The sequence below is a fragment of the Mesoplodon bidens genome (assembly GCF_964165515.1).
Source record: "Mesoplodon bidens genome assembly, chromosome: X".
Classification (NCBI taxonomy): domain Eukaryota; kingdom Metazoa; phylum Chordata; class Mammalia; order Artiodactyla; family Ziphiidae; genus Mesoplodon; species Mesoplodon bidens.
Window position 1 is genome coordinate 127,449,384 of NC_138163.1, and position 26,076 is coordinate 127,475,459.

The following is a 26,076-nucleotide window of genomic DNA, read 5'->3' on the forward strand; positions in this document are numbered from 1 at the left end:
CCCTATACTAGGAAGTTTATTCCAAATCTCCAAGGATTCCAGCAAATACAATTTTTAAGGAATACAAGCAAGAGACAAATCATAAAAAAGTCAAGAAAGTAGGGTACCACGAGTGAGAAATAGCAGAAAAAAATAAGAGCAAGGAGTAACAGACTTACAAAGATTTCACACATTAGTCACAGAATATGAAAAAGCTAATGGTTACTATACTTAAATAAATAATGAATAATTTAAAAAATACGTGCAGGGGACAAGAAACTGTGAAAAATGGCCATGCAGATTTGAAATGAAACTTCTAGAAGTTAAAAATAAACAACTCAAAAGAGGACCTTAACAGAAATCAGATCCAGTTGCAGAAAAAAGACTAATAAACTGGAAGATTTATCTGAAGAAATTAACCAGATTGCATAAGAGAAAGACAAACACAAGGAAAATGTGGAAGAGAGGTTAAAAGATATGGAGAACAGCATGAGAAAACTAATATACATCTAATCAGGATTATAGATGGCAAAGAAAAAGCAAATAGGTACTGGTAATATTTGAACAAACAGTATAATAAAGTAGAGTCACAAGACATAATTCATTCACATGAATTCATAATTCACATTCACAGGACATGTTCATTCCAGAACATAAATACAAAATATTAAATAAGAAATGTTGAATTTAATCCAGAAACACAAGACTGTTTTAGTACTTAGAAGTCAATCATTAACAAGAAAACGTGAAAATATGTTAACTGAGTAGATGCAGAAAAAGCATTTGAAAAAACCCAGCACCATTCATAATATCAATATAAAAAATTATCCCAAAGCTTTAGAAAACATCAGAATAGGAGGGAACTACTTTAACCTGGTAAGAGCAACTATTATGTTAAAATATATGAAATCACTGTCTTTGTAAGCCAAAAATGGCCAAATGTCACCGATTTTTATATTTTTCAATCTAATACAAAAAGCTATAGCAAACATCATAGTCAATAAGGACATTCTAAAAGCCTTCCCTCTGATGTTCAGATACAAGGTGAGGGGTTCACTCATCATTTCCATTAAACATTGTGCTGATGTCCTGGTCAGTGCAGTAGGGCATGAAAAACAAACATAAGGTAAATTGGAAAGGAAGAAACAAAATATCATTATTTACAGGGGATGTGATTTATGTTTATAAAAAAAAGTCTAAACTATGCACATATAAATGAAAATCAATTAAGAGAGTTTAATAAGTTTACTTAACCGTATGTATGATATATACATACATATATATATCTCTCACATTTCTTTTTATCAATTAAAAAATTGGGAGGTAATGAGATTCCCATGTATAATATTGATACCATCAAAAATATATGTGCCTCTAAATCTAACAATGTGGAGTAAATTATAAAGCTTCAATGAAAATTATGAAAGAAGACAAATCATTAGAGAAATACAGCACATTCATGGATTAGAAAACTCAGTATTATCAGGGTACGAAGTCTCAAACTGATCTATAGTTAAATTCATAGCAATCAAAACTCCAACAATGAGGCTTCCCTGGTGGTGCAGTGGCTGAGAGTCCGCCTGCCGATGCAAGAGACGTGGGTTCGTGCCCCGGTCCGGGAAGATCCCACATGCCGCGGAGCAGCTGGGCCCGTGAGCCATGGCCGCTGAGCCTGAGCGTCCGGAGCCTGTGCTCCACAACAGGAAAGGCCACAACAGTGAGAGGCCCGCGTACCGCAAAAAAAAAAAACAAAAAAACAAAAAAAAAAAACCTCCAACAATCTTGGATATTGACAAGCTGATTCTAAACTTTACGTGGAAGGAAGATCCTGCTTAAAGTGATTCAAAACACCAACAGGATGGGACGCTGGCTTGGAAATCAAGATGCCAGTATCTTGATACCAATGCCCCCGTGTTGTACTACAATCTTTTGGCCCACTTTTGGCCTCAGTTTCCTGTTAAAAGAAACAACAGCAATGGAACACAGAACATTCAAGAAAATCTTATTAAGGAGATTCCAGTCCAAGACAGTGACGTACACACCGCACCTACAGCTACATACGGAACAACTTTCTCTTGAAAAAAACCTGAAAACTGGCTGAGCAGCGCCTACGCCTCAGCTGAAGGAGAGAAGGAGAAGAGAGGGAGGGGTAGGAGAGGCTGGACACAGATCGCCATAAAAGCCAGCCCTGAGCAGCAACTCGCAGTCAGGAGGGAACTCAAACCCCGAGCTTCTCCCTGTGAAGGCTTTGAACTCCCCATGGGGCACCCCCAGCTTTTAAGACCTGCACCTGAGACATGAGCCCCCCAAATATCTAACTTTGAAAACCAACAGGGCTCACTTCAGGAGACCCACACTACAGCCATCCGAGAAGCTAACAGCTCTGTAAGGATTGCGCTCAGACTCACCGGCCCAGGGCCCAGTGCCGAAGCTGCCTCCGGATAGTGTGGGAGAGGCTCTGTTTGCTGGTCCTGAAGCATCGGCCTGAGGGGCAGGCGTCTGATTTGACACATTCGGGAGCCTGCTGGGGTTCTCTCCGAAGGAGAAAGGCGGGCGGCATCTCTGTGCCTTCCTTCCAGGACCAGGATCTCCCAGGAGGGAGTTTTCACACGTCAGATACCCGGTTTTATGTCAGGCGCCCCGTTTTACCTCTGGTGCCCCAGTATTACGTCAGGTCCACGGTTTGACATAGGTGCTCGGTTTTATGTCTGGTCCCCCCGCTTTACATCTGGTGCCCCGTTATTAAACCAGGTGCTCCTGCTTTACGTCAAGTGCCCCAGTTTTTAGACTGGTGGTGAGTTTTATGCCAGGTACCCGGCTTTACGTCAGGCGCCCGATTTTACGTCAGGTGCCGGCTTTACGTCAGGCACCAGGTTTACGGCAGTCGCCCGGTTTCACGTCAGGCGCCGGGTTTACGTCAGGAGTCGGTTTTGCGTCGATCGCGCGGCTTTACGACACGTGCCAGCTTTACGTCTGGCGCCCGGTTTTACGTCAGGCGCTGGCTTTACGTCAAGGAGCCCGGTTTTAGGTCAGGTGCTGGGTTTTCCGTTAGGTGCCCCGGGGCTTACATCAAGTGCCCCAGTTTTATGTCAGGTCCCAGGTAATACGTCAGGTGTCACGGTTTTACATCCGGTACCCGGTTTTAGGTCAGGTGCCAAGTCAGGCGCCGGCTTTACGTCAGTCGCCTGGCTTTACGGCCAGTGCCGGGTTTACGGCAGTCTCCCAGGTTTACGGCAGGTGCCGGGTTTACGGCAGTCTCCGAGGTTTACATCAGGCGCCTGGCTTTACGTCAGGCACCGGGGTTACGTCAGGTGCCCGGTTTTACGTCAGGCTCCCGGTTTCACGTCAGGCGCCGTGGTTACGTGAGGAGTCGGTTTTGCGTCAATCGCGCGGCTTTACGTCACGTGCCAGCTTTACGTCTGGCGCCCGCTTTTACATCAGTGCCAGCTTTACGTCAGGCTTCCGGTTTTACGTCAGGTGCTGGGTTTTCCGTTAGGTGCCCCCGGGTTTACATCAAGTGCCCCAGTTTTATGTCAGGTCCCAGGTTTACGTCAGGTACCCGGTAATACGTGAGGTGTCACGGTTTTACATCCGGTACCCGATTTTAGGTCAGGTGCCAAGTCAGGCACCGGCTTTACGTCAGTCGCCTGGCTTTACGGCCGGTGCCGAGTTTACGGCAGTCGCCCACTTTTACGTCAGGCGCCGTGGTTACGTCAGGAGTCGGTTTTGCGTCAATCGCGCGGCTTTATGTCACGTGCCAGCTTTACGTCTGGCGCCCGGTTTTACGTCAGTGCCAGCTTTACGTCAGGCTCCCGGTTTTACGTCAGGCGCTGGCTTTACGTCAAGGTGCCCGGTTTTAGGTCAGGTGCTAGGTTTTCCGTTAGGTGCCCCCGGGTTTACATCAAGTGCCCCAGTTTTATGTCAGGTCCCAGGTAATACGTCAGTGTCACGGTTTTACATCCGGTACCCGGTTTTAGGTCAGGTGCCAAGTCAGGCGCCGGCTTTACGTCAGTCGACCGGCTTTATGGCAGGCACCGGGTTTACGGCAGTCGCCCGATTCTTACATCAGGCGCCCGGTTTTACGTCAGGCACCAGGGTTACGTCAGGCGCCGGTTTTATGTCACTCTCCCGGTTTTACGTCAGGTGCCCCAGCTTTAATGGCTGGTGCCCCGTTTTTTTGTTTTGCTTTTAAGGAAAGTAAAACTTTTATTATTTGCAGTTTATGAGAATATTTAGATTAAAAAAAGTCAAAAGAATCTACATACAAACCAATAGAACTAGTAAATTATTTTAGCTAGGTAAGTCTCTGGATAGATCAACAAAAATCGTATTTTCATATACCAACAACGAAAAATTTGCAATTCCATTATAGAGTATGAAAAAATATTAAATACCTAAGGAAATAAGTAGATCCCCCTTATCTGTGGGGGATATGTTCTAAGACCTCCAGTAGATGCCTGAAATTGAGGATAGAGCTAGACTCCATGTATAAAGTTTTTCATGTACATACGTACCTGTGATAAAGTTTAACTTATAAATTAGTCACGGTATGAGATTAACAGCAATAACAATAAAATAGAACAGTTATAACAAAATACTGTAATAAAAGTTATATAAATGTGGTCTCTCTAAATATTGTGCAAATTTAATGCCTTTTCCATCTTTTAACTAAGCACTTATCACACACTGTAGCCGTATCTTTTGCAGTTTGAGGTGTGACGGCAAAAGTAGCACAAATTTCCTTTTTCCTTCTTCACAACTGCATACATAGAACATTTGTTCTTACTATATCTTAGCAACCTCAGCATATGTTTGGGTTTTTTTCCTTTATTAAGTCAAGAGCTTTCACCTTTCCACTTAAAGGAAGAACTTTATTGCTTCTCTTTGGCAAATCCGGATTGCCAGCATCACTACTCTTGCACTTTCGGGCCATTATTAAGTAAAATAAGGGTTTCTTGAACACAAGCACTGTGATGCTGTTGTAACCAAGCAGGACCTATGGGGCCTTCCTGGGCCAGGCCCCTCCCCCCAAGTCCTCTGCTTTGGCTCCTCTCGGAAGTACCTAGATAACAGTACTGATGCAGATTTCCTGAGTTGTTTTACAGATGCTGAAGCCACCACCAAATGGAAGATGTTAACTACTTGATGACCATGAGCACGTACCCTCCAGACTTACTGGAGCCTCGGGATTGATAATGTTAACCCCTGTGACACCACCCTCTTACCTCACCATTAACCTATCAGAGAATTGTGCACGAGCTGATCACATACCCTGGGAATCCCCTCCCTCACCTTGCCTTTAAAAATGCCTCCCTGAAACCCATTGGGGAGCTCAGGTGTTTTTGAACATTAGCTGTCCTGGACTCATTGTCTGGTGCCTTACAATAAATGCAGCACTTTCCTTCACCAAAAATATAAATTAAGTAAAAATAAAATTTATGTGGAAGAGTATAAAGGGCCAAGAAGAAAAAAGAAACTTTTGAAGAAGAGTGAGATTGAAACTGATATGGGTCATTTCGGGGGGCCCCAAGGAGCCCAGTCCTTTATGTCTCAGTGCAAAAGAATTCAGTGAGAGGTAAAATGATAGCTAAGAAGTGATTTATTAGAATAGGACGCTTGTGAGGCTTACAAGCGGGCAGGCGGGTGAGAGGGTGCCGTGCCCCCAGAACTTAGGGGGCTACAGTTTTATAATCCAAGGAAAAGTGGGGGTGGGTGGTGTGAAAGGCCACTTTCTTCTTCATTCTTGAGTATACGTCATGCTTGCATCATCAGCTCCTCCTCCAGGTTGGGCAGGGGAGGTTTTTTTTGTCCCTACATGGTCAAGCCAGGTCTGTAAAAATTATTTCAGGTCTCTGTACAATGAGCACCTTTCCATAAATTATTGTTTTTTATGTGTACAGAGAGCATGTCCTAGGGATCATTAACTTAGCTCACTGGGCAGGATGTGGGTCTCATGCCACCATTGTTTTATTGCTTGGGGGCATGTCTCGTGCTTCTGTCACATGGTTTTGTTGCTAAGCAAGCCTGCTTGGTTCTGTGGTTAAGTAAACCTGTTTTCTTGAGTGATCATTAACTTACAGGGGTCTCCCATACTTTTTTCTTTACTTACAGTACCCTCGTGGGATTAACTATTTAATTACCTGATTTGTCCCTTTACTCTGTCGCTATCAAGATGGAGGGATTTACCCTCCCAGATAGCAAGGCTTACCATAAAGCTATAATGATTAAAACAATGTAGTGTTGGCTCAGGGATAAACAAACCAATTAAAAAACACAGAGCCGTCAAATACACTAATGTGTGGATACTTAGTACATGACTGGAGGCACAGATCATTGGGGAGAGGATGAATTTTTCAGTAATTGACACTGAATATGGATAAAATAGAAATGTAATACACTTCTCACAACTTTTCCAAAGATTCATGCCAGTTGAATTAAAGAAATAATATGAAAGGCAAAATAACAAAGCTTCAGAAGAATATATGAAAGAATATTTTATCATCTTAAAGTAGGGCAGGATTTCGTAAACAAGAAATAAAAACCACAAAATTTTAAGGAAGGCATTGATAAATTTGAGAGAAATTCTTAAAATTAAAGACTTCTTTAAAACTCACCATAAAAATTATGAAAAAACAAGTCCTGTAGTATGAGATGATATTTATAAAACATATTAACTGTGTGAGGATTATGTCCAGAATATGTAAAGAACTCATATAAAAATCAATAAGGAAATCACCCACCTGAAAAATGAGTACAGAATTTAAACAGACGTTTCACAAGAGAATATCCAAATGGGCAATGAACATCTGGAAAGGCCACCAACCTCATTAGTAAACAGAGAAATGCAAACTAAAACCCCAATGAGACATCACTACACATCAAATGAACAAAAATTAATAAGTGGAAAGATACCAAACATTGGTGAAAAATATAGATCAACACATTCTCTCCTACTGTGGTGAAAATGAGTACCACCACTTTGGAAAGAGCTAGGCATCACCTAGTAAAGTTAAACTTATACATGCCCTATGGCCCAGTATTCCACTACGAAATATGAAACTTAGAAAAACTCTTGTGCAGGTGAACCAGAGAATATCTACAAAAATATTCACAGCAGCATTAAACAACTCAAATATTAACCAAAGTAAAGTGGATAAATACATTATGGTATATTTAGACATTGCAATGTGTAGTGTAAGCCCTGACAGTTGGATTTTGTTTTTGTAATGCAAGGACCTGACTGAAGCTTTGACAGCCCACTTCAAAGAAGGCTATCTTGAATAAACACATCACCAGCCACAAGACTAGATAAAGAGCCCAGCCGACGCCCCCGACAGCCCCCCCCCACCCCCCACCCCCGTCCTCACCCCTCCAGGTTACTTTGTTTTAGAGATCTTGCTTGATTTCAATAACTGACCATTTGGGCTGCTTTTTGTTTTCTCTTCCTGTGCTTTAAATCCCCCCACTTATGTTTTAAATTCACCAATAAAGAGTGAGCCCTCAAAACCCTAGTGCCCCGACCCCACCCCCGACCCCAACTAAAGCAGAACCCCAGTCCTGTGTTCTCTCTCCCTCTCTCTCCCTCTCTCTCTCGCTCTCTCTCTCCCCCCCCTTCTACCTATGACCTCGTTGTGTGGCCACAGGTGTGCTGTGTAATTTCCAGGTCCTGTAAGTAATAAACCTTTATTTTTTCAGTTTCCTGATGGTTATTGCTGAAGGGCATCTTGCCATCATAATAAAAACTACAAGGGCGAGTCCAACCACAACATTGGTTATTGATAGGCTGAGACTGGCACAAAACAGAATGCTATACAGCAATGAGGATGAGCAAACTAGAAGCACATGCTTCAACACAGGTGAATATCACAAACATAATAGAGAGGAAAGAAAGCGAGTCACAGATGATTACCTACAATGTAGTTCCACTCAAAGTTCAAAAGCAGGTAAAACTGGACAAAGGATTAAATTGTTCAGGAACACATTCAAAGTTGGGAAAAAGAAAAGTAAGAAAACAAGTAACACAAGATTCAAAATAGTGGTTACCTCTGGGGTAGTGTCTTAGCTCCGGCTGCTATAACAAATTACCGTAGACTGGGGCGCTTAAACAACAAACATCTATCTTTCACAATTCTGGAGGCTGTGAGGTCCAAGATGAAGGTGCAAGCAGAGTTGGTTCTTTGCTAGGACTCTCTTTCAGGCTTGTTGATGGCTGTCTTCTTGTCATGTCCTCACAAGGTGGAGAGAGGGCTAGCTCTCTTCCTCTTCTTTTAAGGCTACTAATCCCATCATGAGGACTCCACCCTCAAGACCTAATTACTTCCCCAAAGGCTCCACCTCCAAATACCATGACATTCGGGCTTCAACATACGAATTTTGGGGGGCACAATCATTCAATGCATACCAGGTAGGAAGGGATATGCCATTGGGAAAGGACCACTGGGGGTTGCTGAGGTATTGGCAATGTTTTATTTCTTAATCTACAAGTGGGCACAAAGGTGTTCACGTAATTATTCTTTAAACGCTACATGCATATTTTATATGCTTTTCTATATGCACTATAGATTTCAGAGTTAAAAAAAAAGGAGTGATATCAAATCCCTCTGGATAATCTCAATGCACTGATGTCTTGAAATTTCTGACTTTGTTTATTAATCTTAACCCAGAAAAGAAAAGGCACTCCTGATTTTGTCACGCTCCTGTTTTTCCCTTCAAGTGTTGTGATTAAGGGTTCTCAATCCTTGGAGAGCCTAAAGGCCAAAGATTACTAAGATATTTTATCTACCCTCCACTTTCCTGAGTCTGTGTCCAGCAGACCACGGTCCCCCACCTTTTGGATTCCCCAAGGAGAAAGGGTGAACCACATCCATTCAAGGCTGTGCAGGGCCTCTGAGGGCCGACAGCTGGGGCAGGTCTGTTGGGACCCCACTGATATGTATCGGGACTCCTCCCTCTGCAGATCTGGGTTCATCAGCCTCCAACCAAGGTCCTCACTTCAATGAGTCCTTAGGACATTGGGCGTGGCACATCTGGTTACCCCTGCCTCAGGTCTCCTAAGACCAAGAACAGGGATGGGACTCTGACAGGCCCCCTGTTTTGGGGAGAAGCCCTTTAGTACTCAGGGCCCTAACTGGGGTACCAATTGGGGCTAAAGCTCCTTCCTCTGCAAAACTGGGGCCTCCCCTTATCCCAAGGCCCTCCAATCCCTGTGACTCTCCAGGCAAAAATGAAGGGCTCCTGAGCTGAGCACTCTGCCGTGGGCGGTCCAGGGATAAGAACAACTGGGGCTCTGTGTGAACCTCTCTGCCCGTTGGAGGGGCATCCCCTCACATCGCTCAGACCCCTAACCTTTATTCTTGTTGAACCGCTGTAGAACTGGAGCCACCCCACTAAACCAAAGCCCTCCCCTCCCTGTGACCCTCCAGGCAAAAATGAGGAGGCGTCACAGAGTGAAGTAAGTCAGAAAGAGAAAGACAAATAACCGTATGCTAACACATATATATGGAATTTAAGGGGAAAAAAATGTCATGAAAAACCTAGGGGTAAGACAGGAATAAAGACACAGACCTACTAGAGAATGGACTTGAGGATATGGGGAGGGGGAAGGGTAAGCTGTGACAAAGCAAGAGAGAGGCATGGACACATATACACTACCAAACGTAAGGTAGATAGATAGTGGGAAGCAGCCGCATAGCACGGGGAGATCAGCTTGGTGCTTTGTGACCACCTAGAGGGGTGGGATAGGGAGGGTGGGAGGGAGGGAGACGCAAGAGGGAAGAGATATGGGAACATATGTATATGTATAACTGATTCACTTTGTTATAAAGCAGAAACTAACACACCATTATAAAGCAATTATACTCCAATAAAGATGTAAAAAAAAAAAAAAATGAGGAGGCGCCTCAACCTGATGATTCTTCCCCGGGCTTCCCCCGGTGGCCAGCTGAGGCGGGAGGGGAGAGACTCGCTCAGCCTCCTATGTCCTGGGGGGTGGCTCCCTCACTCCTCATTCACCATCCTCACCTTGCCCCCGAGCGCTGTGGTGTCAGGCCCGCTCTTGGGATGCCACCCTCAGCTGACCTGGGGCTGCTCCCTTTGGATCAAGATCCTCACCTTTCTGGAACCTCTCAGTTGGCAGTCAGGGTGACCCAAATCCAGCCACGGCTGTTCCAGACCTCCATGGGCGACAGCCAGGGCAGGGCTCTATGGGACCCCACTGTTCTGAGTCCTTCCCTCATTCCTCATTCCGGGTCCTCACCTCCATGTCTGTCAGAGGCTCACACCCCGCCCTCTGCTGACCTGAGGGCGCCCTCCTTAGACGGAGGCACTCCTGGTCCTGCGAGGCCTAAGGGCAAGTGAGGGGATGCTCAGCCTCTCGGGCCTGCCTGGGCCCTATAGGTCTCGGAGCAGCCGTAGGCTGGGCTGTGTGGGTTGTCTGTGTTCTGCAGGGTTGGTCTCTCCAGTCCTCCTACATAGGGGTCCTCATTTTGGCTCCTGTCTCCTTGATTAAAGGCTTCCTGGGAAATGGCACATCCCTGCAAACTTTTAAGGAGTTTTCCTTTCTGTAAACCTGACAGAAAATGGTTCCTTGTCCTGGAGTGATGAGCGATGAGGCAGCTGGCCCTCAAGGCAAGAGGCCCAGGTCAGGTGGCACGCTGTGGGAGAAACAGCAAGCTGACCCATCCCCCCTCTTCACCAGCCACACTTAGCCTCTTATGGAACTTCAGTTCGAATGTATGAACTTTCTACAGTGAAGGGGTATCGCCTCAAGATGTTATGAGCCTCTGTCCTTTCAAGGTGATCTGACATTGCATATATAGATGATCATGTGGTCGCTAAATATTATCTTTTTTCTTTATTCATATTTTTCATTTACTTTGGTATTCTTATTGCTCCGTCTGTGTATTCCAGTCCAGTAGTCTGTACACAGTCTTTCTTCTTACTGCCTGAGATACATTTTGAAGTAGAGAGAAGAAAGGGGAATTAAGAGATAAAAGGCTCGGATGACTGGGATAGTGTGAGAGTGGTTTTATTTTAAATAAGCCACTCTCTGGGAGTGTGCATGAGAAAGTTTACTTTTGTCTTTGCACCTCTTTCACCAGCATATCTCCTGATGGAAATGAACCCCTATGTCTTTGTCCTCACACCCCGCCGCCACCCAAATTCGTATGTTGAAATGCTAGCCTCCAAGGTGATGATATTACGAAGCATGGCCTTTGGGACAGGACTAGGTCATGAGAGTAGAGTCCTCGTGACCAGGATTAGTGCCCTTATAGAAAGCAGCCTGAGGAAGCTCTCTTACCCCTTCCACTGTGTGAGGACACAGCTAGAAGGCCCCATCTCTGAACCAGGAAGAGGGCTCTTACCAGACACCAAATCCCCAGCACCTTGATCTTGGACTTCCCAGACTCCAGAGCTGTAAGAAATGAATTTCTGTTGTTTATAAGCTATGCAGTCAATGGTATTTTTGTTACAGTAGCCCGAATGGATTAAGACACCTTATAACAAATTTGACCACCCACATTAAGGAGATCTCAGAAGCCTCACCTGTCTGTGGTTACAGGCCAGGGAGCCCTGGTTCCTTTCACTCATGTCTGGAGCAGGCATAGTTTTTTGTTTTTTGGGTTTTTTTGTGTGTGTGGTACGTGGGCCTCTCACTGTTGTGGCCTCTCCCATTGCGGAGCACAGGCTCCGGACGTGCAGGCTCAGCGGCCACGGCTCACGGGCCCAGCCACTCCACGGCATGTGGGATCTTCCCGGACCGGGGCACGAACCCGTGTCCCCTGCATCGGCAGGAGGACTCTCAACCACTGCGCCACCAGGGAAGCCCCATAGTTTTTTTTGTAAGGGTGGATTAGGTCAATGTCAGTTGGTGCTGCTAATCAGAGTGCTGTCCTCCAGTCTGGGTTTGTAAACTGGACAGCTGCCTCTTACAGACACTGACCTATTCAGATGCCTGCACCTTACTAACCTTCTCAAGATGCTCTCCAGCCTACAGCACGGTAGAAGGGAGTCCACATACTGCTGGAAATTAGTCCTGGCGTAGGAAATGCACTCTCACTGTCGGTGAGTGATTCTGTGCATTGCAGATGGAATCATTTGTTTGACAGTTCTATAGGGAAGAAGGTAGGTAAATATTAATATTTGCCTAAAAGGCAGAATTGATGAACCCTGACTCTTCCTACTTCACTTTGCCTGCTCATGCCCAAGGCTGTGGTTGTGAGAGACTGACCGCATACAGCTCCACAAAGGGGTTTTTTGGATTTTTTTGAGGAGGAGGAGGAGGGGGAGGAAGGGGAGGAGGAGGGAAGGAAGGGAGGGAGGGAGGGAGGGAGGAGAAAAGATTCCTGCCCCTAAAGTACTATGTTAGTCTCATGCAGGGGTCAGCAATGACAGCTCTCAGGCCAAATCTAGCCCACCACCTATTTTTGCAAATACAGATTACTTAAAACACAGCCACATTCATCCATTACGTATTATCTGTGGCTACTTTTATGCTACAAGGGCACAGTTGAGTAGTGTTGACAGAGACTATATGTCCCACAGTGCCTAAAATATTTACTCTCTGGCCCTTTATAGAAAATGACTGTCAGTCCCTGATCTACCAGGAGAGACCAGCATTCACACAAGTAAATATAATTCAAGGCAGAATATGATAAAAGCTGGGACCCATAGCGGAAGTGCTGGGTGAGCACAGGAGAGCAGGAGGGCTTCTCGGAGGGAGAACACCAGAGCTGAGCTTTGAGGGATGGGGTGGATTTGGGCCAGCTGAGATCCAAGAGGGCATTCCAGGTGAGGTGGTCCTCAACCTTGCCTGCTCACTGCGATCACTTGGGGAGCTTGGAATAGGGATGCCTGGTTCTCCCCCCAACCCAGAGATTCTGACTCAGTTGTTCTGGGGCAAGGCCTGGGCATCAGGATTTGTTAAAGCTTCCCAGATGATTCTAAGCGTGGCCCAGGTTGAGAAGCACTGGGCTAAAGAGGTGTCAGGGACCACTCAGGAGCAAGGTGTGCATGGAAGAACTCTCTAGGTGCAGGGGGAAGAGTAGCACGTGGGAGATAAGCTTGGGGCATAGGGAGTTGACATCCAGGCCAGAAACATTGGATTTTGTCCCAGGAAAAGGGACAGTAACAGAATGTGGGCATGAGAGCAACATGATTAGAGGTATACATAAGGAAGCATAATCTAGAAGAAATGTGAAGAATAGATAGAAAATAAGAGCCAGTTAGGGACTATTTGCAAGGGTTTAAGCAAAACAAGGAGCATATCTTATCTAGGGCAGTGACATGTGGCTGGGCAGATTCAGGGGTGAGGGTCAAAATTATAACAAGTTGGGCGTGACATGGGTGCCAACCCATCAGAATGGCCTCCACTATCCAGCCTCAGAGACCCCTGCTCTGGGGACTTACTCCTTTAGCTTGTGGATCATGGAGAAATGTGGGGCCCTGGAGCAGAAGAAGTATTTTTGAACTGGAAGAACATAGCCTTTGGGAAACGGCTGCTACCCGAGGCATTTTGATGGTCATTTGCAGGCGTTGGGGGCTAGTTGGATGTGGGTGGTGCTGAATGGATGGAGCCAGAGACGATGGTGAGGTTTTGAACTTAAGTGATTGGGGGAGTTTTGACGGCCCTTAGAAGGCAAAGGGGACACAAAAAGAGGTGAAGGATCTTGAGAGACAGTGATTTTGGTCTTGAATATAAATAACCAGTTGGCATCAAAGGAGGACTGGCTTTCATTATTAGGCGCCTGCACAACTTGGAGTGACCCTTTTTCTGTGTTCTCTTAAAATGTGCAACAAGGCAGAAACTTCAAGAAACTTCAGGAGACCTAGAGACCAGTAAGGGGGTGATGCCCCTTCACCCTTGTCACGGCATTCAGATAGGACCCAACTGGTTTTAGCCCTTGGCTTGTGAGATGTTTTTCTTTTTCATTTGTTCAAGCACAACTGCACCCCCTGCTTTAAAGAAACAGCAAAGAAGCTTTTGCCTGCAGTTAGGATTCCACTGCTGAAAAGGCAGGTACACTGGACTTCGAACAACCTCTTTTGACCTAGGTAAAATTGGAAAAGCAACATCTAATCAGGAAAGCAGTACCTTCTTTGAGGTGGGTTTAATGGGCAGATAGCTCTCAGTTCTTTAAAAGAAACATTAAGCAACAAGCAGATACAACTTTTTGTTGTTGTTGTTGTTTTACAAAGGTTTCTCATGGGAACGTGGGAAGCATGACATGTCCCATTAGTTGCTATCAGGTAAAATTAGTCTTTCTGAGCAAGGCATGACTTGAGTACAACAGACAACAGCCACTGTTGGTTGACCTCATTTGTGTACCACCCAGAAAGGAAAAACAATCAATTTTGTGGTGAGTTCTAAGATGACTCTAGGTCGATAAGGACGAGCAGTCCTGCAAGGCTGATGTCCTCAACTCATATACTCCCAGGTCTTAGAGAGCAGGGATGGGATGCTGGGGGACCTTGCCACTCTGTATGGACAGAGTTTAGGTCCAAATGACTAAGGTGTTGAATTGAACTCAGGCCACATAAGGAAAGGGATTCCAAGGCTCTCAACCCAGGTGCTTTGGGGAAATGTGTAGACATTACCAGATGGCACAGAAAAAAATATCAAGCCCAATGTGGATTTCTTCACAGTAAATGATGTCCTCTGCCAGTGACCACAACTTGAATATGCATGGGATTCACTTGGGCATCTCTTAGAATTCTGATGCAATAGGTGTGAGGCCGGGCACAAGAGTCTGCATTTTCAACTAGCTACCAGGTGATGGTGACACTGCTGGTCCACTGACCATACTTCTGCAATATCCTGGAAAACTCCTCAAGAGTGGAGACACCAACATAGACTGTTCTGGCAAACAGCACACTAGTGAGTCAGAGCTAGTCTAGTCCCTCTGAGAGGCACTGAGGTGGGAGGGACACACTGGGAAACATACTGGGTAGGTGTCAAAGTTGACAAGTGATAGGAAGCAAAATGCTTGACCTCCTTGATTTCAGCTCTGGGAAGGGGGCTGTGCTTTTGTAAATTCATTTCTGTAATACGGAACACAGTTCAGTCCATATTTAAGGGGCAGGACTCCTGCTTTTGTGTCATTTTCTTGACAACATATTATCCCATTTCTCTTGTTTCTCAATATTGACCCCAGTGAACAGGAAGGTTCTCTGCCTGGTGTGTTATAGGATAGTCCTGCGTGATTCACCTTCCCTCTAGCAGAAGGGCCTGATGACCTCTCCTCATCCATGTCATCTCCAAGCCAATTAGTTTTCATTTTCCCAAAGCCTGATGACATGTGGAAACACAAATCACGACACTTTCCTTTAACTTCCTCATTTGTGAGATGTGGGGGTGGGTCTGGGCATTCTCTGGGGTGTCTTCCAACTCCAATAATCCATGACTCTTAAGAGAATATTAAATTCTCAAACTACAATCTGTGCATTAATAAAGCTTTCTTTTCTGACATAGTAGGCAGCATGCTTCAGAGTTTCTAATAGGAAAAATCACCTGTGCTTTGGGTGGAGCTCTGAGCAATTAACATGGATCAGTCTTAAATGTCAATTTGGGTTTTTATGCCCTGGGTGCCTCAAAGATTTGTCTTGCCGTCTTCCCATGTAATCCAGGAAAACTAGAGATACAGAGTCTACTTCAGGCACAAATATGAATCATCACTTTTAGCTATTTAAAGTGTTGACACTTTCAGAGAACATTTACAATTTAACCAGGGGGTGTACGTGCTATACTTCATGGGGGTGGGGTGCGTGGCAGGGGAGGTGGTGATATACCTGAGAATAGAGAGACTTCTCCCAAGATGACCCCATGGTGGTGGTTATACACACCTCCACACGCTGGAGCCCCTGGGCCTGGCTGGCAGTGTGCCCCTCCAGGAATTGGCTGACCGCATCTGATGGGCATGCCTGGTTACCCCTTCTCACCTAGGGCGCAGGGAGCATGGACAGCCCCCATTTGCGGTCAGCTGTTGTGTCGTTCCTTTGCGGCTTTCCTGCTCTCTGATGATTAGGATTATCCCAGAAAGCAGAGGCTCTCAAACTTTGGTATTCAAGCCCTAAAGAGAAAAATTTGGAATAACTGTCAAAATTATTAAGATACATGGTCTTTGGTTCCACAGTTCCACATTTAGGATTTTTTTTCCAACACTTGCTCATGCATGAAATTATATACGTGATTCACTGCAACAATGTTCGTAATAGCAAAATATTGGAAACAACCTAAATGTTCATCAATGGCAGACAGGATAAATAAATTAGGAGATACTCTGTAGGTGTACGAAAGAATGAGGGGACTTCCCTGGTGGCGCAGTGGTTAGGACTCTGCACTCCCAACGCAGGGGGCCTAGGTTTGATCTCTGGTCAGGAAACTAGATCCCACACGCGTGCCACAAGTAAGAGTTTGCACGCCACAATTAAGGAGCCCGCGTGCCGCAACTAAGACCTGGTACAACCAAATAAATAAATAAATATTTTTTTTAAAAAAAGGAAAGAAAGAATGAGGAAGAACTTTATATAATGATATGGAAAGATCGCCAAGATACAGTGTGTAGTGAAGCAAGAGGCAAAACAATGCATATAATATGCTACCATTTCTGTAAAATGTAAAACAGTGGTGGGATACAGGAAAACACACATTTGTATTTATTTGCATATGCATAAATAATGTCCAGGGGTATACACATGTAAGGAACTAATAACAATGGCCACCTTTTGGAGGAAGGTGGTGATGGATGCTGAGAACTGTGAGGACAGGGGACTGCAGTAGCCTAGTGTCTTTTCACTGAATACCTTTCTGTGTTTTCAATTTTGAATCATGAGAATGGCTTACTTATTCAAAAGTTAAATACGTATTTTAAAAGTTTAATGAAACAAAACTCTCACGTTCTAAGGAATCCCCTAGGGTGCTTTAAAATGCAGATTTTTAGGCCACGCCCTCAGATGTTCCAGAGTCAATAGGGATCGAATTGGGGAATCTGCCTTTTGCAACAAGTAGCCTGGGTGCTTCTGGTGTGTTGATAGATGGTTCTGGAACCAAGGAACTATGGGGCATATAGCCACAGACTACATTCATGCAACAGCTATATTTTTATTGAACATTGCATACATGCATCTGTCCATTTCATAAATTATGCTTTATTATATTAAGAAATAAAACACATTTCTTATCTTCTGTGACTTGAATATTCAGTTTACTACACTGGATTTGACTTAATGTCATACAGACCAGGTACAGTGATAGCACTGGGAACATTTCTTGAAAAATATGAGAACAATGAATGAGCACGATTCATACACAAAATTTTACATGGTCACACAGTTAAGTTTGCTCATTTAAAAGGAACTGAATCATTCACATTATTATTGTGAATTTCTTATAAATAATTCATTACTCTAAGGAGTCTAGGCAAAGCCAAGCCATGACATTATTTACACTAAGTACCACACCTGGAACTTGTTCCGAGTTATTTAATACAGAGCACATTTTTAATGTCATAAATATTTACAGTTAATAGTAACAAGTACAATTATAATTTACAAAATATGAGTATAATATTTAAAACAAAATGGAAAATGACATTAAAGAAGCTTGTGCCAGGTATTTTTACAACTCACTAAATTGACCATTTCAACAAATTTTATTACCCCAAACCCTGCTGACTCAGATGCAAAAAGGTCATGTTTGAATCAGTTAAGCCCAAATTAAAGGAAAAAACATTTTTAAAGAAAATCAGTTTAACTTTCTTAATGTTGTACATGGTCAATATTGATATATCAATATCAGTAGCTAAAATTGAAGCAAAGTGATGAAAAATTTAGATTCACAACAGGCCCAAATTATATAATGTACTTTGAACACTGAACTCCTGGATTATACCAAAATTTTCAAGCTTGTCTGGGAATTAATGAGGTGTTCAGTGTGTGAGGTTTTACTATCCATTAAAATGATCCTTTTAAAAGACCATAAAATTACGGGAGTCCTTCCATGGCATTATATAGCTCTGGGAATGAAATTTAAATATGGGTAAAAAAAGGAAAATAATCTTATTTTCTAGAACGTGAGCTCACAGAGAGCAGAGAGACAGTGGTGTCTGGGATTCTAACAGGGCACTTAGGGCTGGGCACTCAGATATCTAGGTCCATACCTGAGCCCATGACTTGGCCCCTTAGTCCAGGAGATCATTTTCTATTCAAGGCTATTCATGTAGCCTGCGTCTCCAGACTCCAGGAAACCATCCACTGTCATATCTTACTCTTTTGAGGGGGAAGTGGGTGGTTCCACCTCTTCCTGACACCTTTTCGCCAACTTCAAATCCTGACTTGAAGAAGGATGCCTGGACTGATTCCTCTCACTGGGGTCCTCTCTCTGAACATGGCACTTCACCAAGGGTTTTTTCTCCTCAGCTACTCACATAACCAGGTGGGAAATTCTTCCCAGGGCCTTCGATTGCAACTGAATTGTGTCTCTGGGGGTAACTGAACTAAGGGACCTCTTCGCCCACCTACTTTGTGCTGCATTTCAGCCTCTGCCTGCAGTGAGTCCTTAACTTATATGCTTAGAAACATCTTTGATGCCCTTTGTGCATATTCTTTGACTTTATCACGAGTTCAGGCCTTTGGACAAAATCTAGAGTAGGGAACAGGACGGTCTATTATGTTCCATGGACTGAGTTTCTCACGTGGGCTGGATTTGGGAAGCAACGCTGAGCAGTGGACTGGACGAGGACATAAGAGAGATGCAGGCCCAGGTTAATGCTCTGTCATTCAGCTGTGCCATGTGGCCTTGGCATCGTGGAGCGATCTCCCTGAGCCTTGGCTTCGTCTTCTGAATGCTCTTCAAGGTGCTGGTTAGGATGAACAGCAATGTGCTCAGCACTGCATGTGGTACGTCCTCGGGGCTTGGGGAAGTTGAGCCTCTTCCTTCCAGCACTTCTAGAGCCACAGGACTCCATTCCGACAAGGAATGCCATTCCCAATAGTATGCCTCCCCTGAGGCAACCAACGACAACTCCATTCACCCCTTCATGCCAAGTTAAACAGAGTCACCTGGGGGGGCAACAGACTATCCTGTAAACTGGGATGGCGATGATCAGCACTGTTCTTCAATAGCACAGAATGGGCTATGAGAATGAATGAGATCAGGTTACGTTGAATCATATGAAATCATCTTTTTAAACGTCAATCTGGTCCCATACCCACACTTTCATGCTTCAGCCTCATAGTTCCCTGGGCCTTTTTGTTTTTTTGTTTTGCGGTACGCGGGCCTCTCACTGTTGTGGCCTCTCCCGTTGTGGAGCACAGGCTCCGGATGCACAGGCCCAGCGGCCATGGCTCACGGGCCCAGCCGCTCTGCGGCATGTGGGAGCTTCCCGGACTGGGGCACGAACCAGCGTCCCCTGCATCGGCAGGCAGACTCTCAACCACTGCGCCACCAGGGAAGCCCGGTCCCTGGGCCTTTTAATCTAATAGTGAATGGTCACTAGTCAATGTCATTTACAAATTTCCACAGTAAAGGATGTAAAGCAGCTCTCTGGTCAGGGTATCTTTGAAGGCCAAGTATCATGGTAAGAGGTTGCTTGATATTATAGTTGTTGTGTTTGTGTTGGGCGTGTATGTGTGTCGGGGGCGGGGAGCGGAGTTGTCGAGGTTGGGGCTGAGAGAAGTGACCATCCAGATACAGAATGAAGTACAGCTTGTTAGGGCTCGGTTTCATTGACTAGCTCACACAAAGCCTGGTCCCAGGAGAGTGACTAATTCCTTTGTTTTCAGCTGTTAATCCATTTTATGAAAATTCAGCCAAATATTAGACAAATGTTTCAAATGTGCTCCCTTCCTCTCAGCAACCCAGGGTTAATTCTAAGCTACTCCTTAATGGGAACTCCTTCCTGGTGTGGGTGTGAAGGGCACGAATGGCCAGAAAGTTTGCACCTCCCCATCTCATCACAACACCACGTGTACAATTATTCCACTCTCATACAGTCGCGTTCCCGGGGCCAGCGTTTCTATCTGGCTCCTGGGAAAAGTGACTTAGCCACCTTGCAGTCCACAGATTGAGGGTGTCATTCAACTTGTAGTCCCCAAACAAAGCTAATCACTATTATCAGAAGCTACTTGGCACATGAGTAGACTCCGAAACCAGTAACCAACGGCTACTTGGGCACAAACGAAGACTTTATAACTTAAGTGTGCCCATGTCTTGTGGACAAGTTTATTTATTTCTATTTAACATATATTTTCATAACAAGCTGAACTTGGTCTGTGTGAAGTAGACTCTAAACTGTTTATTTATCTAAGGGTTCTCCATCCTTCAAGATGAACCCAAATTGTTTGTGGGGCAAAGCAGGGAAATCCAGGGCTTATTAATGAGGCGGAAGGCCAGGTTCAGTGGGGGAGTGAGGGCAGCCAGAAGAACAGGGTTCAGCCATCTGCACTTATGGGGAATCATCACGTCAACGACAGGGCGGGGCCAGGATCTTCTTGCTGTGGAAAATCCCTCTGAGCAGCAGCCGTGCAGCGTTGGTGGGAAGACTGCTTTGTTTATTGCTTAATCTGTCACTGTTGAGCTGCCTGCCTCAGGGAGGCTCAATTTAAGATAGATTGAAAGGTAGTGTCTGAATAAACTGAATAAACACAGATGGTTTTCCACAGCCAAAATTGATTTTTTTTTCCCTCACCAAAGACATTAGCTCTAAACGTGATTATCTTTGGAAGCCAGGAGTGAAAGTCTTAGCTCCAGCTGCTGCCACACTCAGCCCTAACAGAGAGGTGATACCACGTGGGGCCTTGGGTCTCCCTCACCGTGATTTTAGGTTCCGGAGGTGAAATAAAAATTCGACTTCCCTGGAGAAGGGCCCGGCTGAGTTCATCCCAGTGAGAAAGTTGGAGTCAATCCATCAACTGATTCACAAAATAATTTGATCAGTCCTCTAGGTCACTGGCTGGCAAAGGCCTCCTCCAACCTTTTCACTGAGGAGTCTCAAAGAGGTGATAAGATTTGCCTAAGGACACACAGCTAGACCCAGACATCGATCTCCTGTTTATCCAGAAGCTAGAAAGGAGGCCAGACACAGTCTATGCCATGATGTTAACTGAAGGAGGCATTAAGATAAGTCCTACTCCCAAAATGTCTTCGTTAGCAGGGAGATCAGAGATGCTTGAACAAGTCATGCTAGGAACCCAGAATGCTAAGCACTTTAGCAACTAACTAGGTATGGAGTCACTTATACTCAAGAGTTTTGAAGAAAGCCAAGGGTAAAAGTGTGGAGCAGCAGTTCAAGATAACAGGTGTGTGGAGGTTGAAGAAGTGTGAATAGGAAAAGTACTCTTTGTACAAGGAGGAGATTGAGCAAGGTGTTTTCTTCTATCTCTTTCAGCTCTAATTACAAAACATAACAAGCTAACGGGATATCATTCATACAAATTATTCAAAGTGATGGAATTGTCTGTCTCCTTCCATTCCACTATTGGGAACATGAGTGTAGAATGGTGGTTGAAGGATTCTCAAGAGGAGTTGCTGCCAAGGTGGTAGAAATGGGGCAACTGTGAACAGGTGGCTACATAAATGCTTAAGAGTCAGAAATCGAAACAATGATGGGGCTCAGAGGATCTCAGCAACAGAAGGGACTGTCCTCTCATTCTAGAGATTTTAAAAAATGATAGCCATATATACATACATATATATATATATATATATATATATATATATATATATATATATACACATATATGACAGAGTTGGGATGTCAAGCTAAAAATCTTGGTTCTTTCAGCTATACTACCTGTCTTCTTTTCAAACTGTCCCATGTAATTATGGAGCACCAGGAAAGCAGGTGTGTACAGTATGTAAGTGCATGTAGCAAACAGAAGTGCAGAGGTTCACTCCAGCTAATACAATTATAAATACAGATCTTTACAACAGTCTTGGTCCCAACTGCTAAAGCTCTGCAGACAGTGAGCACTTCCTTGTATCAAGACAAAAAAATCTTATAAAAATCTCATGTGGAAAAGAGAGCTGACTGTTCTATCTCACCTGGATAGAGAAAACCAGAACTAAAACTGCCTTAGTGTGTGAGGGCTACACATGAGGGCACATTTGCAGAATTTGGATTTATCTGAAAGTGGGGTAACACATTTGCAATCTGTCAGAATTGGCCTGTCCTTGAGTCAAGAAAAACTTGATTCAGGGTATCTAAAGAAAGAGAGTCAAATCCTTTTACTCACTTAGAAAACAAAAAAGATTTAAGTCCAGTATTTTTCTGCACATGGGCTGTTTCATAAATACTCTTCATAAGTAGAAACTTAATGTATCTGTAGCTGTCTTTCAATCAGTTCTTAAAGCTGAGACCTCCCCCCGCAACTTTCTTACACATACTGAGACAGAAACACATATTACTGACATTGAATTCATCTCCTGCCACAGACTTTAGGTAAAGCAGACATTAAATGTAAACATGTTTCTATTTCCACTCAAATATGATCCCTTTCTTCTCATGTGAAACTACTTCTTCAGTGTAGCAGACAAGGACAGCCAAATAGAAGTAAATACATTTGTCTGAAAACCCATATGCCTAAAATAAATACTATACTTTATGCACTTTTATAAATGTTTGATGAATGGATGGTATGATCAATTTTCCCCGCGAAGGATTTCTCTGATATGGTGGAACCGCACCATGGATGATTGCAATTGGGTAACAGCAAAAAGGACCTGCATTGAGTTAGAATTCAGAGTGTGAGCTATCACTCCCCAGCCACACCTGGACCTCAATATACGTGTCAGTGTGTTTGGTTGTGTTTTTGCCTTAAAATGATGTGGTGAGTGTTTCTCCTATGTCCTCAGCAATGTCTTTTAAAAATAATCGACATTCAGGGATTTGTTTTAGATTGGCTACCGGTGTTATCAGTTTGGGGACTGTCCCTTATACATGGGGCTCGCCTAGGGTTGACTTTTCATATTACAAGTGTAAAAAAAACTTCCTTGGTTTGTGATTATAAGTATTCCTGAAAAACGACTCAAATCGTCTTCTTAAAGCACTGACTTCTGCTTAAAGAAATGACAAGGTGAAGTCTTTCACAAAGTGCAAATTCAGTGTACAATTTCTCTGCTATATAAATCTGGTTGTTCATATAGTTTCTATGACTTAGTTGAGCACATCTGTATGTCAGGGTTTAACGCTTAAAATAATGATTTCCTATTTGTTCCCTTTTCTAAAAAAGGGAAAGTTTGCTCTGCGTCAGAAGCAGCATTCACAAGTTGAAATGGAAAACACAGGCCTTGATGGGCCTTTCAAACATAATAGTGACCCATTTGGGCCTCCCCCCAACCCGCCCACATTGCTCATGAGCCTGCCAAAAGGTCTTCGGACAGTACAGAGACAACAACAGAGGCGAGGGTTCCTTACCAGCCATAAGGCAAAACCAGGAGTCCCTAGGGGGCAGGGTCAAGGGTCAGTCTAGACGTACCCCTCGTGACAGATGTTTCCGTTGAGGAGGCTGAAGGTGGCCGCGGAGGGTGTGGTGCTCTTGAAGGAGGTCATGCAGGTGGTGCTCCTGCCGGTGCTCTGAGACCGGGTCATCAGGCTGGGCCGGCAACAGAGGAGCTGGGTGTTGAACTGTTTCCTGAAACTCTTGCTCAGCAGGTAGAGGGCAAAGGGGTTCATGCAGGAGTTGGTGAAGGCCAGGAGGCGGGCACAGATGCTGGTGACGAAGTGGAGCACGGAGGTGTCCACCTCGGAGTAGTGGTAGGAGCGGTACAGGTAGATGACGTGGTTGGGGAGCCAGCAGAAGGCAAAGAGGCCCACAAACACTAGCACTGTCTTGGCCAGGCGCTTCCGGGATTCGATCTGAGGAGAGAGTGACACAGAGACAAAGATGTGGGCAGAGCAAAAGATGGGGAAAATGAATTAGGGAAATGGACGGGCTCACAAGGCCACAGAAAAGAAGTTCAATAGTTCCACTGTGCCTCTGAGCTCTTTAAACAAAGTTGATTACATGCTTGAGTGGACTGCACAACGAAATTCTAGTAAGTGCCCTCTTTGTCCTCAGGAGGGCATTGGTGCAGTTATCAGCCATATGACTTCATGTCTTTCTTGGCTCCACAGTTAATAATTTCTTCTTCCCTCTGATGCTTAAAAAAGCAGCCAGCTTTGTTCTTCCTCATTCGCCAAACCAAGATAACTGCCTATTATTATGTTTTTTACTCTCAAGTTTTTTCTGGCCTATATAGCACAGGAAGGGTCTCAGACAAAAGCGGGCTGAGCATCCCCTTTTTTTCCCAACTCCCTCTGCTACAGCAAGGGGAAACATTGTTCTCTATAAAGAATCTGGGGTACAATGGATGTTTACCACTGGGAGGTCTTTCAAGCAGGGAGACAGTTTCACTGAGAACTGCCATTTCCCCCCCATAATTGATGAGGGAAGAAAAGAATTTTAGAGGGTGAAGCCTCCAACTGAGTCAGCTACACGTTTTAAACGGAGGGAGAGTCTTTCTGCTTTTCCATCATAAATACCACATGATCTACTTTTGGACTAGAAGACAAAAACTGATGAAGACGACAAAGCCAGAGCCCCTGGTTTCTACCATTTATACCACAGGATGAAATTATGGGGGTGACAGGGGGATTGGGGAAGGGAGCCTAACGCATAAGGAGGGCATCCTGCGCTCTGGGCCATCTGGGGGTACATGTGTCTCTCTTGTAATCCTCCAACAGCCTTACAATATGTAGGTTATTACCCTCATCATGGATAAAAAACTGACTCTCAGAGAGGGTAAGTAAGTCAGGAAGCCTGGATTTGAACTCAAATCAATGTGAACCCATCTTAATCAAACTACTGCTTTTTCTTCAACCAGCCTCGTTTTCCTGCCCTTTCTGCTTTATCACATGTGGTAACTGTCTTCCTACCCAAACAATGTGATTGGAGCTTAAAGAAGTCACATCCCTATGAGCCTCAACATTTTATTTTTTAAAAAACAACAACAGATTTTTCTCAAAAAGAAACCCATACTCCAAAGCTTTCAGGTTCTCAATACCTTGCTAGCCTAGGTCTCTTTAATAAGAGAACAAGATTCTTAAAGAACACCTGCATGCCTAGTCTTCTGAAGCTAGGAGTTCCTGTTTACCATCTGGCCACATGTCACTCACCTCTTCTACTGCAGAATCAGGCAACATGACCACCCAAATACTGAACTTGTCAGTGGAGTCCTAAAGAAACGCAAGGAATCAAGTCCCCAAGGAGGAAATGCATCACTTCTAAGTACCCACCTGCTTCTTGATGTGTATATTCCCTTCCACGGGTAGATTGCAAGCACTCTGGATCAGATTTTTGGCAATAAAGTAGTAGTAAACAGAGATGATCAACAGCGGGATGATGTAGAAGACCAGGAAGGAAGCCATGGAGTGGATTTTGGGGTGCAGCTCATTAGAGTGTGGGTATGGGGCACAGCTAATGAAGGTCTGGTTGGTGCTTTCCTCGTGGAAGGGATGTAGGTCAGAAAATACAGCCTCTGGGATGGCCAGAAACATGGAGATGATCCAGATCAGTGCGGCTTTGAGGCAGATCTTCATCAGGGCATGAGAGGCCTGGATATCCATTGGCCGGACGATGGCTTTGTACCTGGGGCAGGGAAGAGGGAAGTTATCTAGTACTATCATGGATGCCTAGGCCGGGACTAGGGTGAGGCCAGTGAGGCCCCTGAGGTGCAATACTTAAGGAGGCGTTGACTGTCAGGTTCAAGCAAGTGCCGACTCTGAACTCACAGCGAGCACCTCCTTAAATGTTGCACCCCAAGTACCTGGCTCACTTCATCCTAGTCCTGGCCCTGAAGGATGCTGCTCCCTTTCCCCTGCAGTAATATTCTGCCCACATTCTTTCTTGATTTTAAGAATGTTTCTCAGAAAAGCTGAAGCTCCATTTATTTTTCTTCTTAAATCACAGAAATGAATAACAAGGCATGTTTAACAAAGGACGCTGGAACAAGAAGGTTGGCTTTTTTTTTTTTTTTTTTTTGGCAAAGCCTTCATTTTGAGTATTCAAATGCAGTTTAGGAAACATTTAGTCACTGAGTATTTACATACGCCTCTTTTCTTT

At 44.5% G+C, this 26,076-nt stretch overlaps 1 protein-coding gene across 1 annotated transcript in view; it reads right to left on the bottom strand.

Moving 5' to 3' along the window:
- Positions 1 to 23,441: 23,441 nt before the first annotated feature.
- The window catches only part of GRPR (gastrin releasing peptide receptor), a gene marked incomplete at both ends in the record, with an annotated part of 29,915 nt that continues 27,280 nt past the window's right edge, over positions 23,442 to 26,076 (bottom strand). The window contains 2 exons of the mRNA XM_081221975.1: positions 23,442 to 23,831; positions 25,251 to 25,602. Coding sequence (XP_081078101.1) covers positions 23,442 to 23,831; positions 25,251 to 25,602 — 742 coding nt within the window. The remainder of the gene's footprint in view (positions 23,832 to 25,250; positions 25,603 to 26,076) is intronic.